We start from the raw sequence: 22,427 nt of genomic DNA, 5'->3' as shown, positions 1-22,427 counted from the left end.
TACATAACATTCATAGCTATGTAATTAGTCTAATCTTAACACTTACTATGAGTACTTAATTTGCCATATTTTATGTTGTCACAATGATAAACGATGCAATGGACACAGTCTACCTGTGTACACAATAAGTACCAGTTAAACTTACGTGTTGAAAGTCTCAAGAGAAACCAGGTTAGTTGTTGCCTCTATGAACTGAATAAACTACAGAGGAACCAGGTTAGGTGTTGCCTCTATGATATAGATAACTACAGTGCCAGCCTGGTCGCCTGCCCAGTGCCCAACCCTCGCTGGTAGGCGTGGGGTGAGTCAGGTGATTATACATAAACAAGCTCCCCTTACACACTCCAACCTCCTCTGGGTCTCTCATCTTCCATCATCTCAATACTCTATATACTGTATACGGGCAGGCACACCCAATAAACATGACATGACTTACAGTCTAACATAATGTTTGTTTGTCATCCTACTCATTACTGCTTGCTGTAACAGTATGTATAAACCTAGATGGTATTACCCCCATTTATCTTTGAAACTCTACTTTTCCAGATCAAGAATATGCCACCCAAAGGTTCCTGTCAGCTGTAGGTGAATATAATGCCTTTGAAGAAGGAGGTAAGCTATACATTTATATTTATAAATTTATACTGTATCTGAATTGAGCAATGCTTCTTTGTCAACAAGTCTGTAGGCTGAATAACTCCAGACCCCAGAGTTCTGGGGTCTAAAAATCAAATAAATTTAAATATTAGAAAATCCTTCATCCCAGGGTACTGAAGGAGAAGACTTAAAATTTTAACTGTTAAGCAGAACAAATGAGGTTTCACTCCATTCATAATGTTTGTTGACATCAATTACAGAATGCTCAAACCAGATCTACTGCCTCAGAATACAGTACAGACATCCCCGGGTTGTGGAAGGGTTCCATTCCAGAAAAGCTTTCTGTAGTGCAAAACCATTTTTCCCACATACAGGTAACCCCTATGATACGATGGAGTTACGTTCCTGAAAAACCCATCGCTAGGTGAAATATCGTAGATAAGGAGCATTATAACATGGGGTTCAATGGGATATGTTCCCAGCCAGCCCCCAAACACACATGTATCACAGACAAAATAATTCCTACAATACTACAAAATAAACAACACTCTCCACATCATAATGGACAAGTTTGGTCATCATCACATGTCCCCTTCGAGCCCTTATAGGTGGAGTGGAGACGTCACTCTGTCTCCCACACAGCCTCTGGGGAGTCTCATGCTGCTTTACAATATCAAGCTTCATCTCAGAGACACAGTTGTCTTGGATGCCTTGGCTCACTTCACAGTTACAAAAACAGAGTGAATGATGATAACAAAAACAATGATAGCGGCCTACACTGCTCACATTTTCAAAACAACAGCGACAACGCACCTTACAGTCACAAAAACACAGAAAATATCGCTTCACAGTCACCATAACAGTTTAATCTAAATGTTAGTGCTGTCTTCTTACTGTGCAGTAGGATCTCAAGTTTAGCAAGCTTTAGATTCGCGTTTCATGTGTTTCGCTGCACTTAAAATTTCTAGCCTCTCAAGAATAACTATTTTCATTACCGGTTTCGCGAGTCAAGGGAGAGCGGGCAGAGGGCATTGTCGGGGTCCTTTTGTTATCCTCCGTGTTTTTTATTTACAGTAGTTAATTTGAATGAGTGAGCAGTGCAGTGACCTTGGATTATATAACCCATTGTGCCTATGTTTTGCGAGATTCTTGTGCACAATTAACGATTCTTGTGTATTAACAATGAGTGAGGTGCGTAATGTAAATGTCAGGAGCGGTTTTGGTGGTATTGATGGCCGTAGAGAAGGTGAAGGCGACGGTCACCGTTGTCCACAAGGAAAACCCTATGCCAAACGTGACTACAGTGGTCCCTCGGTTAACGAGCACAATTCGTTCCAGAAGGTTGCTCGTTAACCGAAAATTTCGTTAACCGAAACCATTGTTTCAATGCGTTTTTGGGCAATTGGTTCCAGCTCACCGAAAATTATATACAAACTAAAAATAAATGCAGTAAAGTACAGTACACTTACTTTGAGGTGTGCATGTAGAAGGCTCCTGGTTGATGATGATGATGATGGGAATTAGAATGGGGGTGGAGGAGATGGGAGAAGAGAAGGCATTGGGGTGGAAGAGAAGTCACCCCATGCTGCCATTTCACCCATAAAATTTTAGTTCACTTGGTTTAATTCAAGATTATTTTCTTTAAATCAACAATGCACTGCGCTATATATTATCAATATGTAAAATATATTTCGAAATGACCGATAATTTGACTGGAAACACAGAAAAAAAGCTTTTATGTTGAAGAGTTTCAAACAAGATGTTCCTTCCTCTGAACTGGTAAACAAACTGACGCCAAGCTTGGTGTGTTGAGTGGCTGTTTGGCATGCAAAAAAATAGTTTCTTGTACTTCAATTATGTTCAATAATTGTTAAAATGACTAAAAAAATTAATATAAAACCTTTAAAATTATTGAATAGTACAACCTTCTTGATATTTACTAAAATGGTAAGGAATTTAAGCCCTAAAACCGATTACTGTATTGGTGGACTAATACTACAGCTGGTGGGCAGCCAATTGCAGGCGAAAATATGTTGGGAAAAATTCGTAAGGAATTCGATAACCGAGGGTTTCCGCGTTAACCGAAGTGAAGAATCTTATGGAAGGTAATTCGTTAACCATGGCGCTCGTTACCGAGTGATCACTGTACTGTACGGAGGTCAAGAAGAGGAAATGCCCTGGAAATGAAACGAGAGATGCTTGAGGTGATCAAAACTAGCGCTCGTACCTAAGAAATCATGCTTAGGTTCAACTGCCATGAATCTATCATACGTTCCCTTAAGAAGAACAAGGAAGCCTTAACTACTACTGTGAACATATTCTCAAGATTTTTTACTAACAGGACATTCTCTGATACTTAACAACGAAACCTACTGATTGTTATCACAGAACATTACCTTCACAAGTGGGTGGAAAGAAGAAACCGTGAGCAGGGCGACCTGTCTTGGCCACAGATAAGGCATCAAGCACGTGTTTATTATGCTGAAGTTGCACAGAAGAAATTCATTAACTCTCCACCACTATTCAAAGCTTCTGTTGGTTGATTAACTGCTTTTAAAAAGTGTTATTAAGTCAAGTTTGCCCACTACCATGGGGAAAGTACATCGACTGATATCGTAGTAGCAGAGAAATATCTATCTGTCTCTCAAGCTCTTGTGAAAGAGGGTGGTTATTGCCGAGACCAGATCTTCAATTGTGAGGAAACTGTTATTTTCTGGAAGCGCTCCCCTAAGACCACTTTCATTGCCAAAGATGAAAAACAGGCAAGGGGTGTAAAGACTTCAAAGGACAGGATTACAGTTTTATTCACAACTAATGCAAGTGGAAATTTCTTGATGAAACCCCTGGTTGTTTACCGTGCTGTCCATCCTAGAGCTTACCGTTATGTCAATATGTCGCAGCTCAATGTTTATTGGATGTCTAATAAGAAAGCTTGGGTTACAACGTCTTTTTGCACCGATTGGTTTGACAAGCACTTTGTTCCTGACGCCCAACAGCACTCCCGGAGGAAGAACATTGACTTCAAAGTGATCCTGGTGATGGATAATGCTCCTTGACACACTGAAGTTTCTAATTGGTTATTACCTAAATGTTCAAGTTATCTTCCTTCCTCCTAACACCACATCACTTTTGCAGCCACTTGATCATGAATACATCAATAATGTTAAACTGTTCTACTATCAGTCACTCTATTAAGACTTTCGTCAGCAGACAGACTCATTAGTTGAGTTACAACAAATCGAGGCAGAACTCGACAGTGACCAGGCTCTACCAGCTAACCAGGAGGAGGAGGAGATGGTAGAAAACCCGACTCTTAGTACCTCACACACACCACCCAGCAACCGTAAAGTGTTATCAGTTTATGAATTTTGGAAGAAATATAATATTAAAAATGCAGTGGCCAGAATGGTTGAGGCATGGCGTAAGATTAATTTTGCAACAGTGCTACACGCATGGAAGCCTTTGTTCGCTAACCTCGAGGTAAGTGGGGCAGAACAGGCCGAGGCAAGCAGGGAGAGGCAGTCTGTGGCGGCAACACTAATGGACATGGTGGAGGCAACGCAGTCAGTCCCATAACCGGGATTTGGGGATGTTCAAGTTGAAGATTTGCAAGAAATCATTGGTTAACGCCAACAGCAACTGAAAATTTAAGAAATGTTGGAGGACGATGATATACAAGAACAGCAACCAACACAAGAGGATGATGTTAAGCCTGGTGAACCTACAACATGCCAACTGACTGAGGTGCTCACAAGCATCGCATATCTCAGTGAACAGCTACAAGAATACAAGATGAGGCCTCATCCTCGGCACCTTATCTTCCCTGTCCTTGATAAGGTTATGGAGGAATATAAGGCCTTGTACATGTTCTGTGTTAATGCTCATCAGCAGGCCCTTATTACTCAGTACCTGTGCAAGGCCCAGCCTGTTAATGCCTTGGCAAACATCACTTTAGGAGATAATGATGATATTGAAGTGTTGGGTGACCTACTGGTGGGAGAGCTAACTCAAGACTTTGAGGGATTTGATGCTGAGGTTAGATGAGGTGTAGATGAGGGAGTAGGGAGGGAGCAGTAACCAGCCCTCCCTGCCTCGGGACCCATCAACCAGCCCCGTCAAGCATTTCACTGACTCCATCAAAGTAAGTTATTCTACAGTATTAGTGTATATAAATATTGGTATCAACAATATGTACAATATAAATATGTATGAATACATTACAGTACTGTAATGTCATTTTCTGGGTGGTTTGTAAGTCGTTATGGGGGGTTCAGGTGACAGACCGCGGAACCGATTAGGCTTATTTACATGTACAGTAATACCCCGCTTTACGCGTTTCTACATTTACGCGGTACCCTGCCGGAACCGGAATTCCCACTTTTCGCGGTGCATCTACTCTTATACGCGGGTGAAGTATAATTTTTTTATTTAGCTCATAAAATTCATACAAATTACCTGGCCAGAATATAATTTACATTGCTGGAATTCTTACAATTTAATGATCATTTTGAATATAAACATCATAGATTTTGCATTAGACATACAAATTTTAGATCTAATGTAAGAATTTTGTTTACTCAGAGCAAATATGTTATCTTTTGTGCAAAATATATGACGTGTATATTCAAAATATTCCTGGTCTTGCAAGGAATCCAGCAATGTCAATTATATTATCCTAACTTTCGTCTGAGGTATTATTTATTACTAAAAATGTAAATATACTGTTATAACCCAAACATTTCTCTGGTAGGGAGGGAGGGACCCAGCGAGCGTGGGAAGAGGGGGGGGGAGCAGGAGGTGGGGTATTTTGATTGACAGATAGTGTTTGGGTAAATATATTTTTTTTATTTACTGAAGATATTTGATTCAGCTCACAAAATTCATACAAATTACCCGGCCAGAATATGATTTACATTGCTGGAACTCTTACGATTTGATGATCATTTTGAATATAAACATCATAGATTTTGCATTAGACACAAATTTTAGATCTAATGTAAGAATTTTTTTTACTCAGAGCAAATATGTTATCTTTTGTGCAAAATATATGACGTGTATATATTCAAAATATTCCTGGTCTTGCAAGGAATCCAGCAATGCCAATTATATTATCCTAACTTTAGTTTGAGGTATTATTTATTACTATACCTTAAAATCTAGTGCTTTCACCCAAACATTTGTCAGAGAGGGAGGAGCCAGCAAGCGTGGGAAGAGGGGGGGGAGGGGAGTTGAGTCCATTATTTGAATGGACATTAACCTGGTGATCGTATTTCAATTAAATATTAATTGTGTGTGCGTACCATCATAAAATTAAGATGCTATTTTTACTAGAACATAGGTATTGTGTCGGAAAAAGTGGAGTTTGGGAGTCGGCCCAGTCTCTATTTCATTTAATCCCATATGTTCTGTTATTCCATTTATGCATTTCTCATTTTACATGGACCACTGTGGGTTCAATTGACCGCGTAAATCGGGGTATTACTGTATTGTATTTCAACGCTGCTTGTTTGGCGATTTTGAATTTCGCGAAGTTGAAACCAGTACCAATTACTCGCTAAACTTGAGATCCTACTGTATAAAAAAGAAAATGCTGATGATGAGTACAATGTACAATGCTGGTCAATAATCGTGGAGCCATTTGATGGCTGGTTTATGATCGACAATAAACCAGACACAGGGCTGTAGTGCGTGGATTGGCCATGTGGCGGCATGTGGGTAGGCTGACAAGTGAAGGTAGAAATACGCGGTGCATAGGGTGAAATATTGTTTCCTTATAAAATGTCACTGACTTGACTTAGAAAAATATAACCTGCATTGCTAGAATCCTTGCAAGATGGCAATTAATTTGAGTAAAAACACCCCATAGTTTGCACTAGAGATTTTTTTTCCCAGCCAACGTAATCGATGGATATCGTTAAAGCGAGTTGTTTTGATCGTATATAGTGAAATGCAGTCCTACTTAAAATTTTTGAGGCACAAAAACATGACACAAGCATATATGTGTGAAATCAGATCGTTTTAACCACATACAATAAGTCATTCATGATGTAAAATGATAATTAATGAACAAAACACTAAAATTTTACTTACCAGAATCGATGTTGAGTGTTGCAGGAAGCGGTGAGGTGAGGTTGTGGGATCAGAGTTACTGGGAGTTACCTCCATAAAACATCAAGTTTAATGTCCAATACAATTACTATATGGAATCTTTTATCACCACTGCTTTCACTTGATGGTCTCCTTCCACTCATCTTGAATAAAAATACACAATACAATAAATACAGTATAGAAAACTGAGGGAAAGCAGACCATTGGCTGGAGATTACAAACAGACCGAAGCCGTTTTTGTTGTTGTGGGATCACTGGTGCCTTTTTTACTGCCACAGATGCATCCACGCTAAATAAGTTTTACGATTTATTTTTTTTTATTGAAAAAAAAAATCGAACTTCCGTAAGTGCATTTTGTTTTTGTTTTTTTGGTGTAACCTGAAATTCTGGTCGAATTTAACATTTCTGTAAGGGCAAAATTTCATAACCTGTGGATGCCTGTACTGCCAAGCCTTGAGCTTATTCAATGTATAGTTGCCCAAAGGTGTAGTGTTCCACCCCTCAGTGGCCTTTCCGAACATGAGGCCAACAATATATTTTTTGGGGTAATATACAGCATTCAAGATTTGTGCTTTATGATATGATAGATATAATATTTGTAAAGAAGGTTCAACTGTGATTCCAACGGTGCCTCATGTTCGGTTTGGCCACCGAGGGGTGGAACACTATACTGTACAGTACCTGTGGGCATCTGTACCATCTCTGCCCTGACCAGGTGGAGGGCCAATGCTCTTATAGTTTTAGACATTTTACATAAGGTGTGCAGAGTAGTCTCATCCAACATGGGGTAGGTCCTTGTAAATGGCATGTGGGAGAAATTTGCATTGGGCACACTTAATATCTTATTGGAGAAATAGGTTTAGGAAAAATAAATGTAGAATATAGCATATTTAGATCTCTATCTAATAATAATCGTACGTTGAAGGCCAGTACAGTACATACCTTGTACAGCAACAAAGAACATCAACACTTCTAAGACATGAAACGAGATTGTGCTGAGAGATGTGAAGTAAAATGATAGGATGAAGGTTTAACATACTTTGTGTGTATGGGTGGAAAAAGTTATCCATTACATATTTGTAGCCATTCTTAATACAGTGTGACACACTCAAAAGTACCTAGAACTATTGTACTCTGTAAAATATTATTTGTGGTAATCTCTCTCTCTCTCTCTTTTTTTTTTTTGGGAGGGGGGGGTATAGGTAAGTGGTGTGTGTAATTCCCATTACATTACAGGGGTAAATTGTGATATTTACAGTTTGTTGGTTTTGTCAGGGAGTCACAAAACTGATAGATTGGTGAAGATATACAGTACCTCTGTAGAGACACTTACAATTGTCTGGTATCAGGTGAAATTAATTCTATAAATTTTATTTGCAGAAGATGAGTTCAATCACAATGCCACTCTGTTGCTGATAGAATGTGTCCGTGATCGTTATGAGAAGTTCTGTTCATCAAGACAAGAAAGAAACCAAGTGTATATGGAGATCCAGGAAGAACTGCGGTCATATTCCTATAATTTTTCCCTAGAAAAGATCCGCACTAAGTGGAATAGTCTCATTACCACCTATAAAAGAATTAAAGATCGCCACAAGACTGGAGGCATTGGTCTTGGAAAACGACTGTGGGATTACTTTCAGGCATGTGTACCAATCTTTTTCTTTCTACTGTTACACAGAGATTGAAGTGTTGGCCTCTGTTACTAAAGCCATAGTTTGACAGTTTTATTTAAAGGGAGGCTGGTTAAATAGAAGTACTGTACCTGTATATGCAAGAAAACAAGTAAGCTCTCTCTCATAGATACATAAAGAATACAAATTATTTGATCGCTGTAATGTTCTTGTTTATTTAATCACACACACACACACACTACTACTACTACTACTACTACTACTACTACTACTACTACTACTACTACTACTACTACTACTACTACTACTACTACTGTACTTTGCTGTCACTCGGAATCAAGTATGACTATCATCCAGCTATGATAAAGTGATATGAGTTATTAAGCATGTCACCTTCGTTGGTGAGCTCTGATGTGAGTAAAGAGGCCAATACGGGACCGGCAGAGTAGTTCACAGATGTTGCACATGTGGAGGGCTTCATCTAGTGTTGGCTCTTGTCTGCCTCGGTTTGCAGTCAGGCTAATTCGAAAGTATTGACACCTTGTGTGATGCTCCTCCAAGTGTGACGGTGTGGAGTAATCGTCTCCCAGGTGAAGGGGTCGATTTGGCACTTTTTCAGGTTTGTCTTAAGACTATCCTTATACCTTTTCAGTTGCCCACCAGCGTTATGTTTACTATTCGTTAGGTGACTGTAAAGTACCTGCTTTAGCAGTCTACTGTCGTCGATGCGGGTAACATGGCTAGTCCAACGACGTTGTTCAAGGATAATGGTAGCCTCGATGCTCCTACAGTTGGTATCAGCAAGAATACAGTATTGGCATTTGTTCTCCTGTCTTCCCAGCGAACTCGGAGGATGGAACGTAGACTATGTTGGTGAAAGTTTTCAAGTGCACTAAGGTGCCTCCTGTATGTGACCCATGTTTCGCTGCCAAATAGCAGGGTGGGGAGGACCATTGCTCGATGTATATGCAACTTTGTAGATAATTTCAGCTCCCTACAGCTGAAGACACGGGTACGGAGTCTGTAAAAGGCTCGAGATGCACATCTGATCTGATGTTGAATCTCTTCATCAATGTCCGTAGTGGTGGACAGTTGGGAGCTGAGATACTGAAAGTGCGTAACATTAGAGAGGGCAGTACCGTTAAGCTGGATGAATGGTGGAGGTGTGTCTGAAACAGGAGCAGGTTAAAAGAATATCTGAGTCTTACATACATTCACCTAAAGGCCGAAGTGTGCATAAGCATCTGCGTAGGTGTTCAGGATCTCCTGTAGATCGAGCGACAAGGGTGAGGATGTCTGCATACTGAAGTTCAGTAATGGAAGCAGCGGACACCTTTGTTCCTGCCTGGAATCATGTTGAAAAGACCCTTCATCCAGTACTGGATCTCCACCCTGCCGACTAAATTGGCACTGGCATGAGTAAGGAAGGCAGCCAAGAAAATGGAAAAGAGGGTTGGTGCCAGTACGCATCCTTGTTTTACCCCTGTTTGGATGGGGAAGAATTCAGACCGGGTGCCATTTTGCAGGACACTGCCGTTCATGCCATCGTGGAGTTGCCTCACAATGGTAATTAATTTTGGTTGGCAGCCAAATCGGCTGAGGGTCTGCCAAAGGGCTTCCCTGTTGATCGAGATGAAGGTCTTGGTTAGGTCATGTACAGGTCACGGCACTGTTCTGTGCACTTTTCCTGTATCTGGCTGGCAGCAAAGATCATGTCAGTGGTGACACGTGATGGTCCAAATCCACATTGAGATTCTGGGAGGAAGCTTTCTGCCTCAGGAAGAAGTCTGTTTAGGAGGACTCAGGCGTTAACCTTGCCAGCTACAGACAGTGGCGAGATCCCGCGGTAGTTGCCACAGTCTGACCGGTCTCCCTTGTTCTTATAAATATTGATGATGGAGGTGTCTTTAAGAGTTTGGGGGATTTCCTCCTTTTCCCATATATTCTCCAGAAGAGAGTGGAGATGGCTGGTAAGCAGAGGTCCTCCTGCTTTATACACCTCAACTGAGATTCCATCAGGCCCTGAGGCTTTGTTATTTTTCATCTGTTTGACGGTAGTAGCTACCTCATCCAGGGATGGTGGATAGCTGAGGTGGGTCAGCTTTGGATGCTGAGGGACCTGCTGGGTAGTCAGGACATCCACATCAGTGTTTCGATTGAGCAGCGAATGGTAGTGCTCTTTCCAGTGCTGAAGGATGCCTTCTTCGTCTTTAATTAGGGAGTTACTGTCGGAGGAGCGGAGGGGGGCTGTGCCATAAGTGATTGGCCCATAAAATGTTTAAGTGGAATTGAAAAATTTGTGCATCTGGTGTTGATCAGCAAGTTTTTGTGTTTCATATGCTTTATTTTTAAACCAGTCGTTCTTTAGCTTACGATGTTTGCACTGCGCTGCCACTTTCTTCTTGCGGAAGATATCAGCTTTGGTCCAAGACTGGAGGTTGTTCTGCCAGTCAGTTAAAGCAGCACATTTATCATTGACGAGTGCATTGATTTCCAGGTCATTTTCATCAAACCAGTCCTGGTGTATTCTTTAAATCTGGCCGAGGGCCTCTCTGCAGGTTTTTGTCATGACAGTGTCGAGAATACCCCATTTGGCATTGGGATTTGGATTGTTTGTTGTCGGGTTGTTTATCAGTCCATGTTCGAACTGCTCTCTGGAGGCTTGTTGCCTTCACCGTTTTGGAGCGATGTGAAGTGAGAGCTTGGATCTGACGAGTCAATGATCAGTGTCACAATGGGCTGAGCCACGCAAGGCTCGGGTGATGAGGACATCTCGGCGATCTCTTTCTCTGACAATAATGTAATCAATGAGATGCCAGTGTTTGAATCGTGGGTGTTGCCACGAACCCTTGAACTTGTTGGCTTGCCTAAACAAGGTACTGGGGGCTCCCAAATTCGCGGGGGTTAGGTTCTCAAAATGGCTGCGAATAGCATTTGCTGACCGTGGGGTACATTTTTACTTGTGTACAAAGAAATGTATATTCTCTTTATGTGTTTGCCCTTAGGACAATTATTTATTTTACCTGTATTGTATATACAGTAAAAGTCCAAAAATCCGGATACCAGAAATCCGGACCACCCGAAAATCCGGACTTTTAAAAAACGATTTTTTTTTTTTTTTTAGCGAGCTTTTGTGTGTATGTGCACATGCGTGATCGCCACAGCTGCACAGCGACAACAAGCGACCACGTGGTCACCACTTTAAAACGAGCAATCAAACTGTGACAACATACCGTATATACTCGTCTATAACCCCCTCGTTTATCAGTCAACCCTGATTTTTTGACCAAGAAATCGTTAATTTATGATATTCCTCGTTTATAGTTTGACCCACGTTTTTGAAGATAATGGAACAACAAAACCTTCAGTAAAAAGGCTCTACGTCCTATAAACTGAGGCTCACCGTGCATGAAACACAAGTGCTGAAGGCAAATTGTTTACCATTTATTATTACGACACTTTACACTGAAACGCGGGTAGTTTCAACAAAAATATTGTATGTTTCCATTCAAGTATTTATTCAAGTCAATTAGGAGGGAATATTATTGAACTACAACAGTTTTTAAACTAAACCGTTCGAAATGCGATTACGGTAACATCTTTTGAACGAAAGGAAGCGAAAGTCATTGTTTTCGTCACGATTTTATCCCACTTTCCACTGTAATACGTATGTAATTTCAGGAAAAATATTACATTTCCGTGAATGTATTATATCAAACACAGTATGAATAGAATATCATTGTAATATAACAGAATTTTAACCGAAAACTATTAAAAAAACGAGCAACGTCTCAAGAACATCGGAAGCTTAGGTAAAGTCTTTTGTTTTCGTCATGTATTTTATCCTATTTTACATTAAAATACGTCACGTTTCCGCAAAACTACTATTTATTTCCGAGAATATATTCATTCAGGCACAGTTTAGGTAAAATATACGTGTGATGTAATAGTTTTTTAACTGAAAACGATTCGAAAAACACGTACCCTCTAGCCCTGTTCAAAGAGAGGACTGGGAGAAGCTGTTTGGTGCTGCAGACGATGACAAGGAAAATGATTTTGATGGATTTTAATGAAAATATTCAGAAATATGGTATCGTAATATTTATTCAAGTCAATTAGGATAGAATATTATTGTAATACAACTGTTTTTGAACTGAAAACCATTTGAGAAGCTATTACGGTAACATCTTTTGAACGAAAGAAAGCGAAAGTCATTGTTTTCGTTACGATTTTATCCCACTTTCCACTGTAATACGTACGTTCAGCAAAAATATTACATTTCCGTGAATGCATTATATCAAGCAAAGTATGAATAGAATACCATTGTAATATAACAATATTTTGAGTCCTACTCTTTCCATTTACAGAGTACTGTACAAGCCCATAATAATGGCTCCTAAAGTAGATAAACTTCGTTGTGTGAAGAGAAAGAAGAACACGGTGAAATTGAGTGACAAACTTGAAATAATTAAGAAACTAGAACGTGGTGTGAGCAATACTGTTCTAATGGAAACATACGACATTCGAATGTCTACAATTTATGATATATAAAAGGCAAAGAATAAAATTTAGAACTCACAGCTTTTTCTTTAAAACTGCTCGTTTTGATAAATGAAGCATGCTATATTTGCTAATGAATAAACTATCAAAATGTACCTGTTCATCTCTTCTTTATTCTTCCTTAAATTTGAATTTTAAAAGTACTGCCTGAGAATCCGGAAAATCCGAAAATCCGGACGGACCCAATCCCCAAGCAGTCCGGATTTTTGGACTTCTACTGTACTGTATATGTGTGTGTGTGTGTAGACACACACACACACACACACAAAACATACAAATAAATAATAATTGGAAAATCCTCTCACAATTAATCAGAAACAAATTCATTAACAATGTGAGTCTACCCTCAAGTTCGTGTTTTATTACTTTATTAATAAAGCACGGAATTTAGGGAAGACTGTCACATCTTTAATAAATTTGTTTCTGATTATTTGTGAGAGGATTTTCCAATTATTATTTATTTGTATGTGTTTTGTGTGTGTGTGTCTACACACACACGCATACACACACACATTTACAATACAGGTAAAGGAAATTACTGTCTCTAGAGCAAATGGCTCTCTGTCCCAGCCGCGAAAATGCCGTAAACTTTATAACTACCCACAGACATTCCTGGGTACATCCAGGGTGTCATCCGCGTCCGCGAATAATAGAGGACCGTGAAATAAAATTTGCGAACTTGGGGGGGGCCTCTGTATTGGTGATAGTGAGGTTGTGTGCAGCACACTTGCTGAGGAGGAGTAGGCCATTGGGATTACACTTACCGAGTCCATTTCTCAGTATGATTCCCTGCCATATGTCAGCATATCTGCCAGCTCTGGCATTGAAGTCACCAAGGAGCACAACCTTATCTTCTCTGGGGATAGAGGTTAGCACTCTGTCAAGATCAGCATAAAAGGCCTCCTTGATGTCATCCTCTGCATCCAGTGGGACTCGGAGCGTCATGAGGTGCTTGTTGATCCCAACAGGTATTTCAGTTAGCCTATGTAGGATGCATTGGCGGTTGGTAGAGCCAACTCCATAAATGTGGTTTCTCTCCACAGCAGTCTTACCCTTCCAAAAGAAGGTACAGTAGCCAGGCCCCTGTTCTGTGAGTTGACCCTCATCTAGGAGCCGCGACTCACCAATGGCTGATTTTTTTTATTTGATTTTATTATTTATATATTTTTTCATTATTAATTTTTTTCTAGTGCAGTATACTGAATGCCGTTCATGTCCTGTCTGTCCACTGTTGGTTCACGCTAAGAGCCACAGCCCAGATACATTCCTGTTCATGTCCTGTCTGTCCACTGTTGGTTCAGGCTAGGAGCCACAGCCCAGATACATTCCTGTTCATGTCCTGTCTGTCCACTGTTGGTTCACGCTAAGAGCCACAGCCCAGATACATTCCTGTTCATGTCCTGTCTGTCCACTGTTGGTTCACGCTAAGAGCCACAGCCCAGGTACATTCCTGTTCATGTCCTGTCTGTCCACTGTTGGTTCAGGCTAGGAGCCACAGCCCAGATACATTCCTGTTCATGTCCTGTCTGTCCATTGGTGGTCCAGAGACTCCAAACTGAGTTGCCAGTGTTCCTAAAGATAACATATTTCAAAGCTTAATATATTACACAGAAAAATCATAATAAACTGATATTATTATGACATAACTTTAAATCACGGCATAAAGTTATACAAAGATTTTCTTTAATAACCCTTCAAATTTCTTTTTGTTAACCCTTTGACGATTTTTTTTTTTTTTTTTTTTTTTTTTTTTTTGCAAAAAAAAATTGATTTAGTCAAGTGGTTAAAACAAATTGATTTAATCAATGCCAACCCTGTACCACACTACCGAGCAAATAGAAAAACAGTAGGATCCAACCCTCTCTACCAAAGAATGGGCTTCCACCTTAATGACTGTATTTGCAGTAGTTTCCCTCACTTCCAAAAGTGCTTGTCTGACTTGCACTGTCTGGTATCTTACTGCCTTTATGCTTTTTACCTTTTTCTCCCACCTGGTTTCTGACCATGATTTCAGGGTGGTTTTGACATGTTTTAAAAGGATAGTCCATCTTTAGGTGGAGCCTGAAAACAGTGTGAAGAGTTTCATCAAATATCCAAAGTAGCCAGTGGCATCTGGAGAACTCTAAGCAGCATCAGCGACCAGTAGATTTAACATATGAGCCCCACATGGAACATATAAGACCCTTGAATTCTTGCTGAAGCAGCCCAGCTTGAACACCTTTATTCTTTCCCCTCATGTTGGCACCATTGTTATACGACTGCCCTCTGCAATCCTCAAAGGGGATGTTTAACTCCTCTAGCCTTTTAAGAATGAGGGATGACAAACTTGCTCCAGTTGACTCCTCTGCCACAAGGAACCCCATGAAATGTTCCTTTATTTGTGGCGTGTCTTCCAGTGACACAGTCCTAATGACAGAGAGCTGTTCCTTGTGACTCAGATCAGGTGTGCAATCTAAAATGATGGAGAAATACTTTGATTTCTTCCACCATTTTTCTAATATGTTTCCACTGATGGCATTTATTAGCTCATTTTGAAATCTTTTGCCAAGATAATGAATGTGATTACCTACTCCAATTTCCACCTTACTAACATGCTGCTTCATAACTAAACCAAATTTGGCCACAAGCTCCACTTCTTTGAGAAAATTGCCGTTGTGTGGTTTGTTAAGTGTGTCTATGGACCCCCTTAAAGGCATATTTCTCTCAGCTAAAGACTGAAGTATTGCCACCAGCAAGTGCCATCTCTTGTTGATCTATTGTTTTCCCCTTTGCAAGGTGAACCTCCAGTTCCTTCCATGTTGCCATATGTGTGGTATGTTCCGAGCTATTTTCGTGCGTCTTGATCAAGTGGCTGGCATTTTTCCCATCCCTGAATCTACTTTATTCTATTTGAAATTCTTCTGAGAAAACATTTTACAACAGAAGCAGTAAAGACTGTCATTTTCTTAAAATACATTAGCCAGCTTCTTTTGATTTTTTCTCCATTGACAAAGACTCTGTTGAAATACTCATGATAACATCTCCCATCTTTTTGGCTTGGAAAAGTGAAACTTTGCTTAATCTGATATGGTCCCCTTCGAACAAGCTCTGTACTCATCTGATGTATCTCACCAGACTGTGGAATGGACAGGGTAGCTTGACACTGTCATTGGACTGTATAGAGATGGAAAGGAAAGAGGAGCTGGCTTTGTGTCACTGGGCTGTGCAGAAGTGGGAGGGACAGGGGAGCTTGACACTGTCATTGGACTGCATAGAGATGGAAGGAACAGGGGAGCTTGACACTGTGTCACTGAGCTGTGCAGAAGTGGAAGGGACAGGGGAGCTTGACATTTGTGTCACTGGGCTGTGCAGAAGTAGAAGGGACAGGGGAGCTTGACACTGTGTCACTGGGCTGTGCAGAAGTAAAAGGGACAGGGGAGCTTGACACTGTGTCACTGGGCTGTGCAGAAGTAGAAGGGACAGGGGAGCTTGACACTGTGTCACTGGGCTGTGTAGAAGTAGAAGGACAGAGGGAGCTGACACTGTGTCACTGGGCTGTGCAGAAGTGAAGAGAGAGGAGCTTGACACTGTGTCACTGGGCTGGCAGAGAAGGGACAGGGCTTGACACTGTGTCACTGGGCTGTGCAGAAGCAGAAGGGACAGGGGAGCTTGACACTGTGTCACTGGGCTGTGCAGAAGTAGAAGGGATAGGGGAGCTTGACACTGTGTCACTGGGCTGTGCAGAAGTAGAAGGGACAGGGGAGCTTGACACTGTGTCACTGGGCTGTGCAGAAGTAGAAGAGACAGGGGAGCTTGACACTGTGTCACTGGGCTGTGCAGAAGTGGAGAGGGTGTTTGCAGGTGGCACAAGATTTCCAGGGGGAGGAGGTCCAAAATATTTCAGAAGTGCATCTGAAACAACGAACAATAGGGCTGTGTGACCATTATGCATTACATGATAACAAAGCAGTTCTAACTTGACAGTTAAACCCAGCAATAATAGCCTATGCCATTACATATAGTCTGTAACATTATAATACAATATGACAGTTCAGCCCAGTAATAATAACTCACTGCCTATACCAAGAGTCCACGGTGCATTGCATGTCAAATGACAAACTCGGCAATAAAAATAAAAACCCAGTAATAATAGCCTATGCCTGTAACATAATAATAAAAAATCACAAATTTAAAGAGATCTAATTTTAAAGGAATACAGTCGGCCCTTCACATACGCGGGTTTAGCATACACGGATTCGCAAATACGCGGATTGCCCCGCCGGAGGAATATTCTGTACAGTACATTGAAGCAATTGAAGTACATTCAAATCGCGCGCGGCACCCCACACTGCCCGCCACACACATACACACACACACACACACACACACACACGCACGCGCGTCACGTCACGCCACGCCACCCCGCGCTCCATCACTCAGTCAGTCTCGCTGTAACCACGCTTGTGTTGACATCAGCATTGTAGGTCGACCCTGATTTTTTGACCAAAATATTTTTAATATATGATATTCCTTGTTTATAGGTCGACCCAAGTTTTTGAGGGTATTGGAACAACAAAACCTTCAGTAAAAACACTCTACGTCCTATAAACTGAGGCTCGCCGTGCCCGAAACACAGAGTGCCGAAGGCAAATTGTTTACCATTTATTATTACAACACTTTACACTGAAATGCGGGTAGTTTCAACAAAAATATTGTATATTTCCATTCAAGTATTTATTCAAGTCAATGAGGAGGGAATATTATTGTAATACAACAGTTTTTTAACTGAAAACCAGTACTGTACACTAATGTACAACAATTTTTATCTCTTGAGCAAAATATATGACGTTTATATTCAAATTATTGGCTGTCTTGCAAGGATTCCAGCAATGCAAATTATAATCTCCTAACTTTGGTCTGAGATATTATATGAGATAAAAACTGTAAGCCTAAATAAACCCCCAGCTGAGCAGATGGGGAGGGAGGGACGGAGCCAGCCAGCCAGTGAGGGGTGGGGGGGGGGGTTGAGGTGATATGTTTGACAGTTTGAGCCGAAGGTCTCTGTGTTAACAATCTCACTTCTCCCATTTTAAAATGCCAGTGAAATGACCTGGGAGAATATAATTCACTTTGCTGGATTCTTGCTAACATACTGATTAATTTGAATAGCATTATGCTCCTAATTTGCTCTAGGCATAACAATTTTAGTACCGTAATGAAATTAGTACATGTACACTCCAGCTTTGCACTAAGGTCATTTATTTCTTTTAGTACGGTGTGTTCATGTAAATGTATGAAAATAAATGAAGAATTTTATGTAAATCTACCCAAAAATACAGTTGAAAACTTTATACTGTATTATAAAATGTACTACACAGTATTGTACACTAATGTACTACATTTTTATATCTTGAGCAAAATATATGACGTTTATATTCAAATTATTGGCTGTCTTGCAAGGATTCCAGCAATGCAAATTATAATCTTTTAACTTTAGTCTGAGATATTATATAAAATAAACACCTTAAAGAATAAAGTTATCACCAATCTTTTGTCTGGGAACACAAGGAGGCAGGTAGCCAGCGAGCATGGGGGGCGGGAGGTGAGGTGACAGAGTGTGGTGTTTGTTTATTTATTTGAGATAAGATTTGACAGTTGGCGTTGAAGGCCTGTGTGTTTATTTATCATTACTTAAGAGTGACTAAGCTCTTCTCATAATTTGCCACCCAAACGACCTGGGTGAATATAACTTACATTGCTGGGATTCTTGTAAGATAGTGATTTATTTGAATACCTGTATAAACAATCTATATTTGCAATAGACATAACAATTTAAGTTCCGTAATCATTTAGTACATGTACAGTACAGGTTTGTTCCACGGTAAAATCTTTTGAACAATGAAAGAAAGCAAAAGTCATTGTTTTCGTCATGATTTTATCCCACTTTCCACTGTAATACGTACATCATTTCAGCAAAAATATTACATTTCCATATTTATTTCTGAGACTATATTCCTTTAGTCACAGTTAAGGTAAAATATACCTGTGATGAAATATTTTAATGAAAATACCCGGTATTTAGAAATACGGTATCGAAGTTTTCTTTTGTTTCAAATTTAATTAACAAAGATTGATGTTTCAAATGTAATGAACAAAAATTTATGTACAGTATCTATAAATAAACTTTAAAAAATGAATACAGTTGTGCCAACCGCGGTTTTCATAATGTGATTTCTACCCTTATCATGAGTCTTTCATGAAACCGAACTTTCATAGCAGGTTCATCTACTCATATCATGAAGCTTAGCGGGCACGTCTGCGCTGGAGTAAGCCCAGTCATCAAAACATTACCGGGTTCTTCACCCGTCACCCACCACAGCCGGCCCAAGTCAGTGATAAGTGATAATTATAGTGAGGATATGGACTTATATGGACTTTGAGGGTTTGACAAAGAGGCCCTGCAAGCGCTGTGGTGGATAGTGATACAGACTGATACAAGTGATACAGGTGAGGGGCCAATAATCTGCCACTGCCTCGGAACCAACCCCCCATCGTGTGCCCAGCCATGCTACATGTATGAAGTGTTAAAAAACCTAATATTATTGATATTTCTCTTAATTATTAATTGTGTGTGCATACCATCATAAAGTTAAGATAATATTTTTACTACAACATAGTTGTGTGTCGTCAAAAAGTGGACTTTGGGGGTCGGGCCAGTCTCTATTGGAATTAATCCCATATGTTCTGTTGTTCACTTAACGCGGTTTTCACTTAACGCGGTACCCTGTGGGTTCAATTGGCCGCGTTAAGCAGGGTACAACTGTATTAAGTGTGAAATATCGAAAAGGTTTTTATTACCGGTATTTTTTGTAGATCATTGAGTACATGTACTGTGATACCGTATGTGATATGATAAGTTAACCTGTGCTAAGAACTTCAACACAGACTACTGAAAGCACTTTGTAAGGTAATTTAGCCTATTGTAAGTTGGTGAGCTTCATCTGCTGAAGGCACTGCACAGCTTTTCATTACTAATTGGTACATATTTTACATTTCCATTGTTCACTGGCAGTAAATGGTAAATATTTTTCATGTCTGAAGCTAAAAGTTAATCCTTGTCCTTCCCATCATGCGCGGATCCAACCTAACAAAACTATTACCCATGTAGAGGTCGACCCCCAATTTTTCATTGTTAAGTGGTTGTATTTTGGGGCCTGGAACGGATTACCCCTATAACGAACGAACGCTATAACGAACAAGGTTCTAGAACCAATTTCAGTCGGCCCTTAACATACGCCGGGGTTAGGTAACAGAGATACCCGTGAATGTTAAAAATCCGTGTACTATTGCTGCCTCCCCCTAAAAAACCCTGGCGCCCCATGTCCTTCAGCAGCACCAACATCAGCACTAGCTGCCTCTCTACTCACCTTAACATTGTGTAGACTGTAGCATTTTTTAAATCTATTAAACCACCCATGACTTGCTGTAAAGGTTTGCTCACATTCATCTCTTGCTTGCTCCTTCAGGCTTTGGAACTGGCTTCTTGCTTTAGCCTGTAAGGTTAGAAGGCTTAAGGTACACGCTTCTGTATCTGGTCTTCTATCCATATCACCAATAATTTTTCCATATCATGAATAGGACCTTGTCTTTTCTTTGAAATTATAGTTCCCTTTATAGGTGTTGTTCTTTTCACTACATCACGAATACCTTTTCTTTGGAGCACCACCAGCACTCTCACTTGTACGCATTCCAGTCATTATAAAGTCAATTAAATACGATAATAACGTAAGTTCACAGCGCGATCAGTATAGGATACGATAGCCAAACACCAACTAAGCGCTCTACTGAGTGAGTGTAACCACGCGGTGACCCAAGCCACGCCATGCTCTCGCTCAGGACGGAAACGTTTCGGTATAGAAAATGCGTGCGTCATTTGAAAAAAAATTTGGTCACGACTGCGGCGGTCGTATGTCCCGACAGTCGTAAGGTCAGAGCAGGTCGTAAGTGCGGATTGACGTAAGTTGAGTCAGTCGTAAGTCGGGGACTACCTGTATATAAGGGATTCATTTGTCCTAACTTGGAGTACTGTTCTCATATCTGGGGTGGCTCTTCTTCTATCCATCTGTTAGATAGGGTGGAATCAAAGGCATTTTGTCTTATTAACTCTCCTCCTTTAGTTGATAATCTTTCTTCCGTTTCTCTTTGCCACAATATTGCTTCACTCTCTCTTTTACAGGTACTTTAACGGGCAATGTCTGGTGTATTTGGCATCCCGTGTACTACAGGCAAGGCCGTGGGCTCTTAACACTCTTCTTGTCCGCGATGCCCACAATTTCTCTGTGGCTGTTGGCCACACTAGAATAACCTGTTATAGTACATCCTTCTTTCCTCACACAGCCAAACAGTGGAATGCCCTGCCTTCTTCTGTGTTTCCATACTCTTTCAATCTGTCTCACTTTAAAAAGCTTGTTTTCTGGCATCTTCATGGTGCTTATTAATACTGTACAATATAATCTTTTTCTTTTATATTTTTAATTTCTTTTTACTCTTTATTTTTTCGCCCCGTAAGCCCCGTTGTGTGTCGATGACCTGTGCCCGGGTGTACTCTTCCCCATAAAAAAAAAAAAAAAGTCACCTCACCCTTCGCCTTATTAGCACAGTTCAGAGTTCCATTGATTTGTTACTGTATTATTTTACTTTTTTAGTATTGTATGTATACAGTTAAAGATATACTTATGTTTGCACAGTAATTATAAATAGACCCAGAGCAGAAAATTCCAGCATTACCAAAGCGGTTGGTCTTCCCACCCACACACCAACCATGTGAGGATGTGGCTAAACATGGTGTAATCTTTTCATAACACTGGGAACCTTTGTCCTCAGGCTTGGAGCAGAAAGGTTTGGAGTGATTTTCTTGTAATTTTCTCGGATTTTTCGGTAATTGCTTTATATTATTATTTATCATTTTTTTACATTTAGTACAGTAAAACCTACTTCAGCATGGGCTGAAGTAGGTTTCTCTCTTTCTCTTGTCTCCGTGGGTGTGCGATAATATGGTAATCTACGCTTTAGCAACTAGTTCCCTCATCGGTAAAATAACGAAAAAATGGCTTCCTTCGTCGAGAGATTTTTATATCAGTTCGTTAAATTGAGAGTATACTGTATGTGCTTTGGTTTACCTTCATGGAATATTTTGTTCTCTAATCTATACAATATATATATATATATATATATATATATATATATATATATATATATATATATATATATATATATATATATATATATATATATATATATATATATATATATATATATATATATATATATATATATATATATATATATATATATATATATATATATACATACATACATATACACATACATACATACATACATACATATACAGTCAGCCCTTAACATGCACTGGTTTTATAATGATTTGCCCATATGAAATATTCTGTAAATAATTGAAGTACATTCAAATCACGCGCCATTCACTTCGCATGACATCGATCACAGGACACGCCGCTCCGCAACCTCACACAC

The 22,427-nt window shown here is 40.0% G+C and overlaps 2 protein-coding genes across 2 annotated transcripts in view; one reads left to right on the top strand and one right to left on the bottom strand.

Moving 5' to 3' along the window:
* Positions 1-8,556, top strand: part of LOC121859089 — a 56,042-nt gene extending 47,486 nt beyond the window's left edge. Inside the window, exons 2-3 of the mRNA XM_042355758.1 lie at positions 547-612; positions 8,086-8,556. Of these exons, the coding sequence (XP_042211692.1) occupies positions 547-612; positions 8,086-8,390 (371 nt within the window). The 3' untranslated portion in view covers positions 8,391-8,556. The remainder of the gene's footprint in view (positions 1-546; positions 613-8,085) is intronic.
* Positions 8,557-15,028: 6,472 nt separating this feature from the next.
* Positions 15,029-15,592, bottom strand: LOC121859088 (zinc finger MYM-type protein 1-like). Its single transcript, XM_042355757.1, has one exon. It carries the CDS (start codon positions 15,590-15,592, stop codon positions 15,029-15,031), a length of 564 nt encoding a protein of 187 aa, XP_042211691.1.
* Between the last annotated feature and the right edge of the window lie 6,835 nt (positions 15,593-22,427).

This window comes from Homarus americanus, unplaced genomic scaffold, assembly GCF_018991925.1.
Source record: "Homarus americanus isolate GMGI-L3 unplaced genomic scaffold, GMGI_Hamer_2.0 scaffold32637, whole genome shotgun sequence".
Lineage (NCBI taxonomy): Eukaryota > Metazoa > Arthropoda > Malacostraca > Decapoda > Nephropidae > Homarus > Homarus americanus.
Note: the sequence above shows the minus strand (reverse complement) of the source record. Positions and strands in the feature narration are given on the sequence as shown.

Excerpts from the sequence above, each read along its gene's own strand:
- LOC121859088 (XM_042355757.1), bottom strand. The coding sequence starts at position 15,592 with ATGCCTTTAAGGGGGTCCATAGACACACTTAACAAACCACACAACGGC.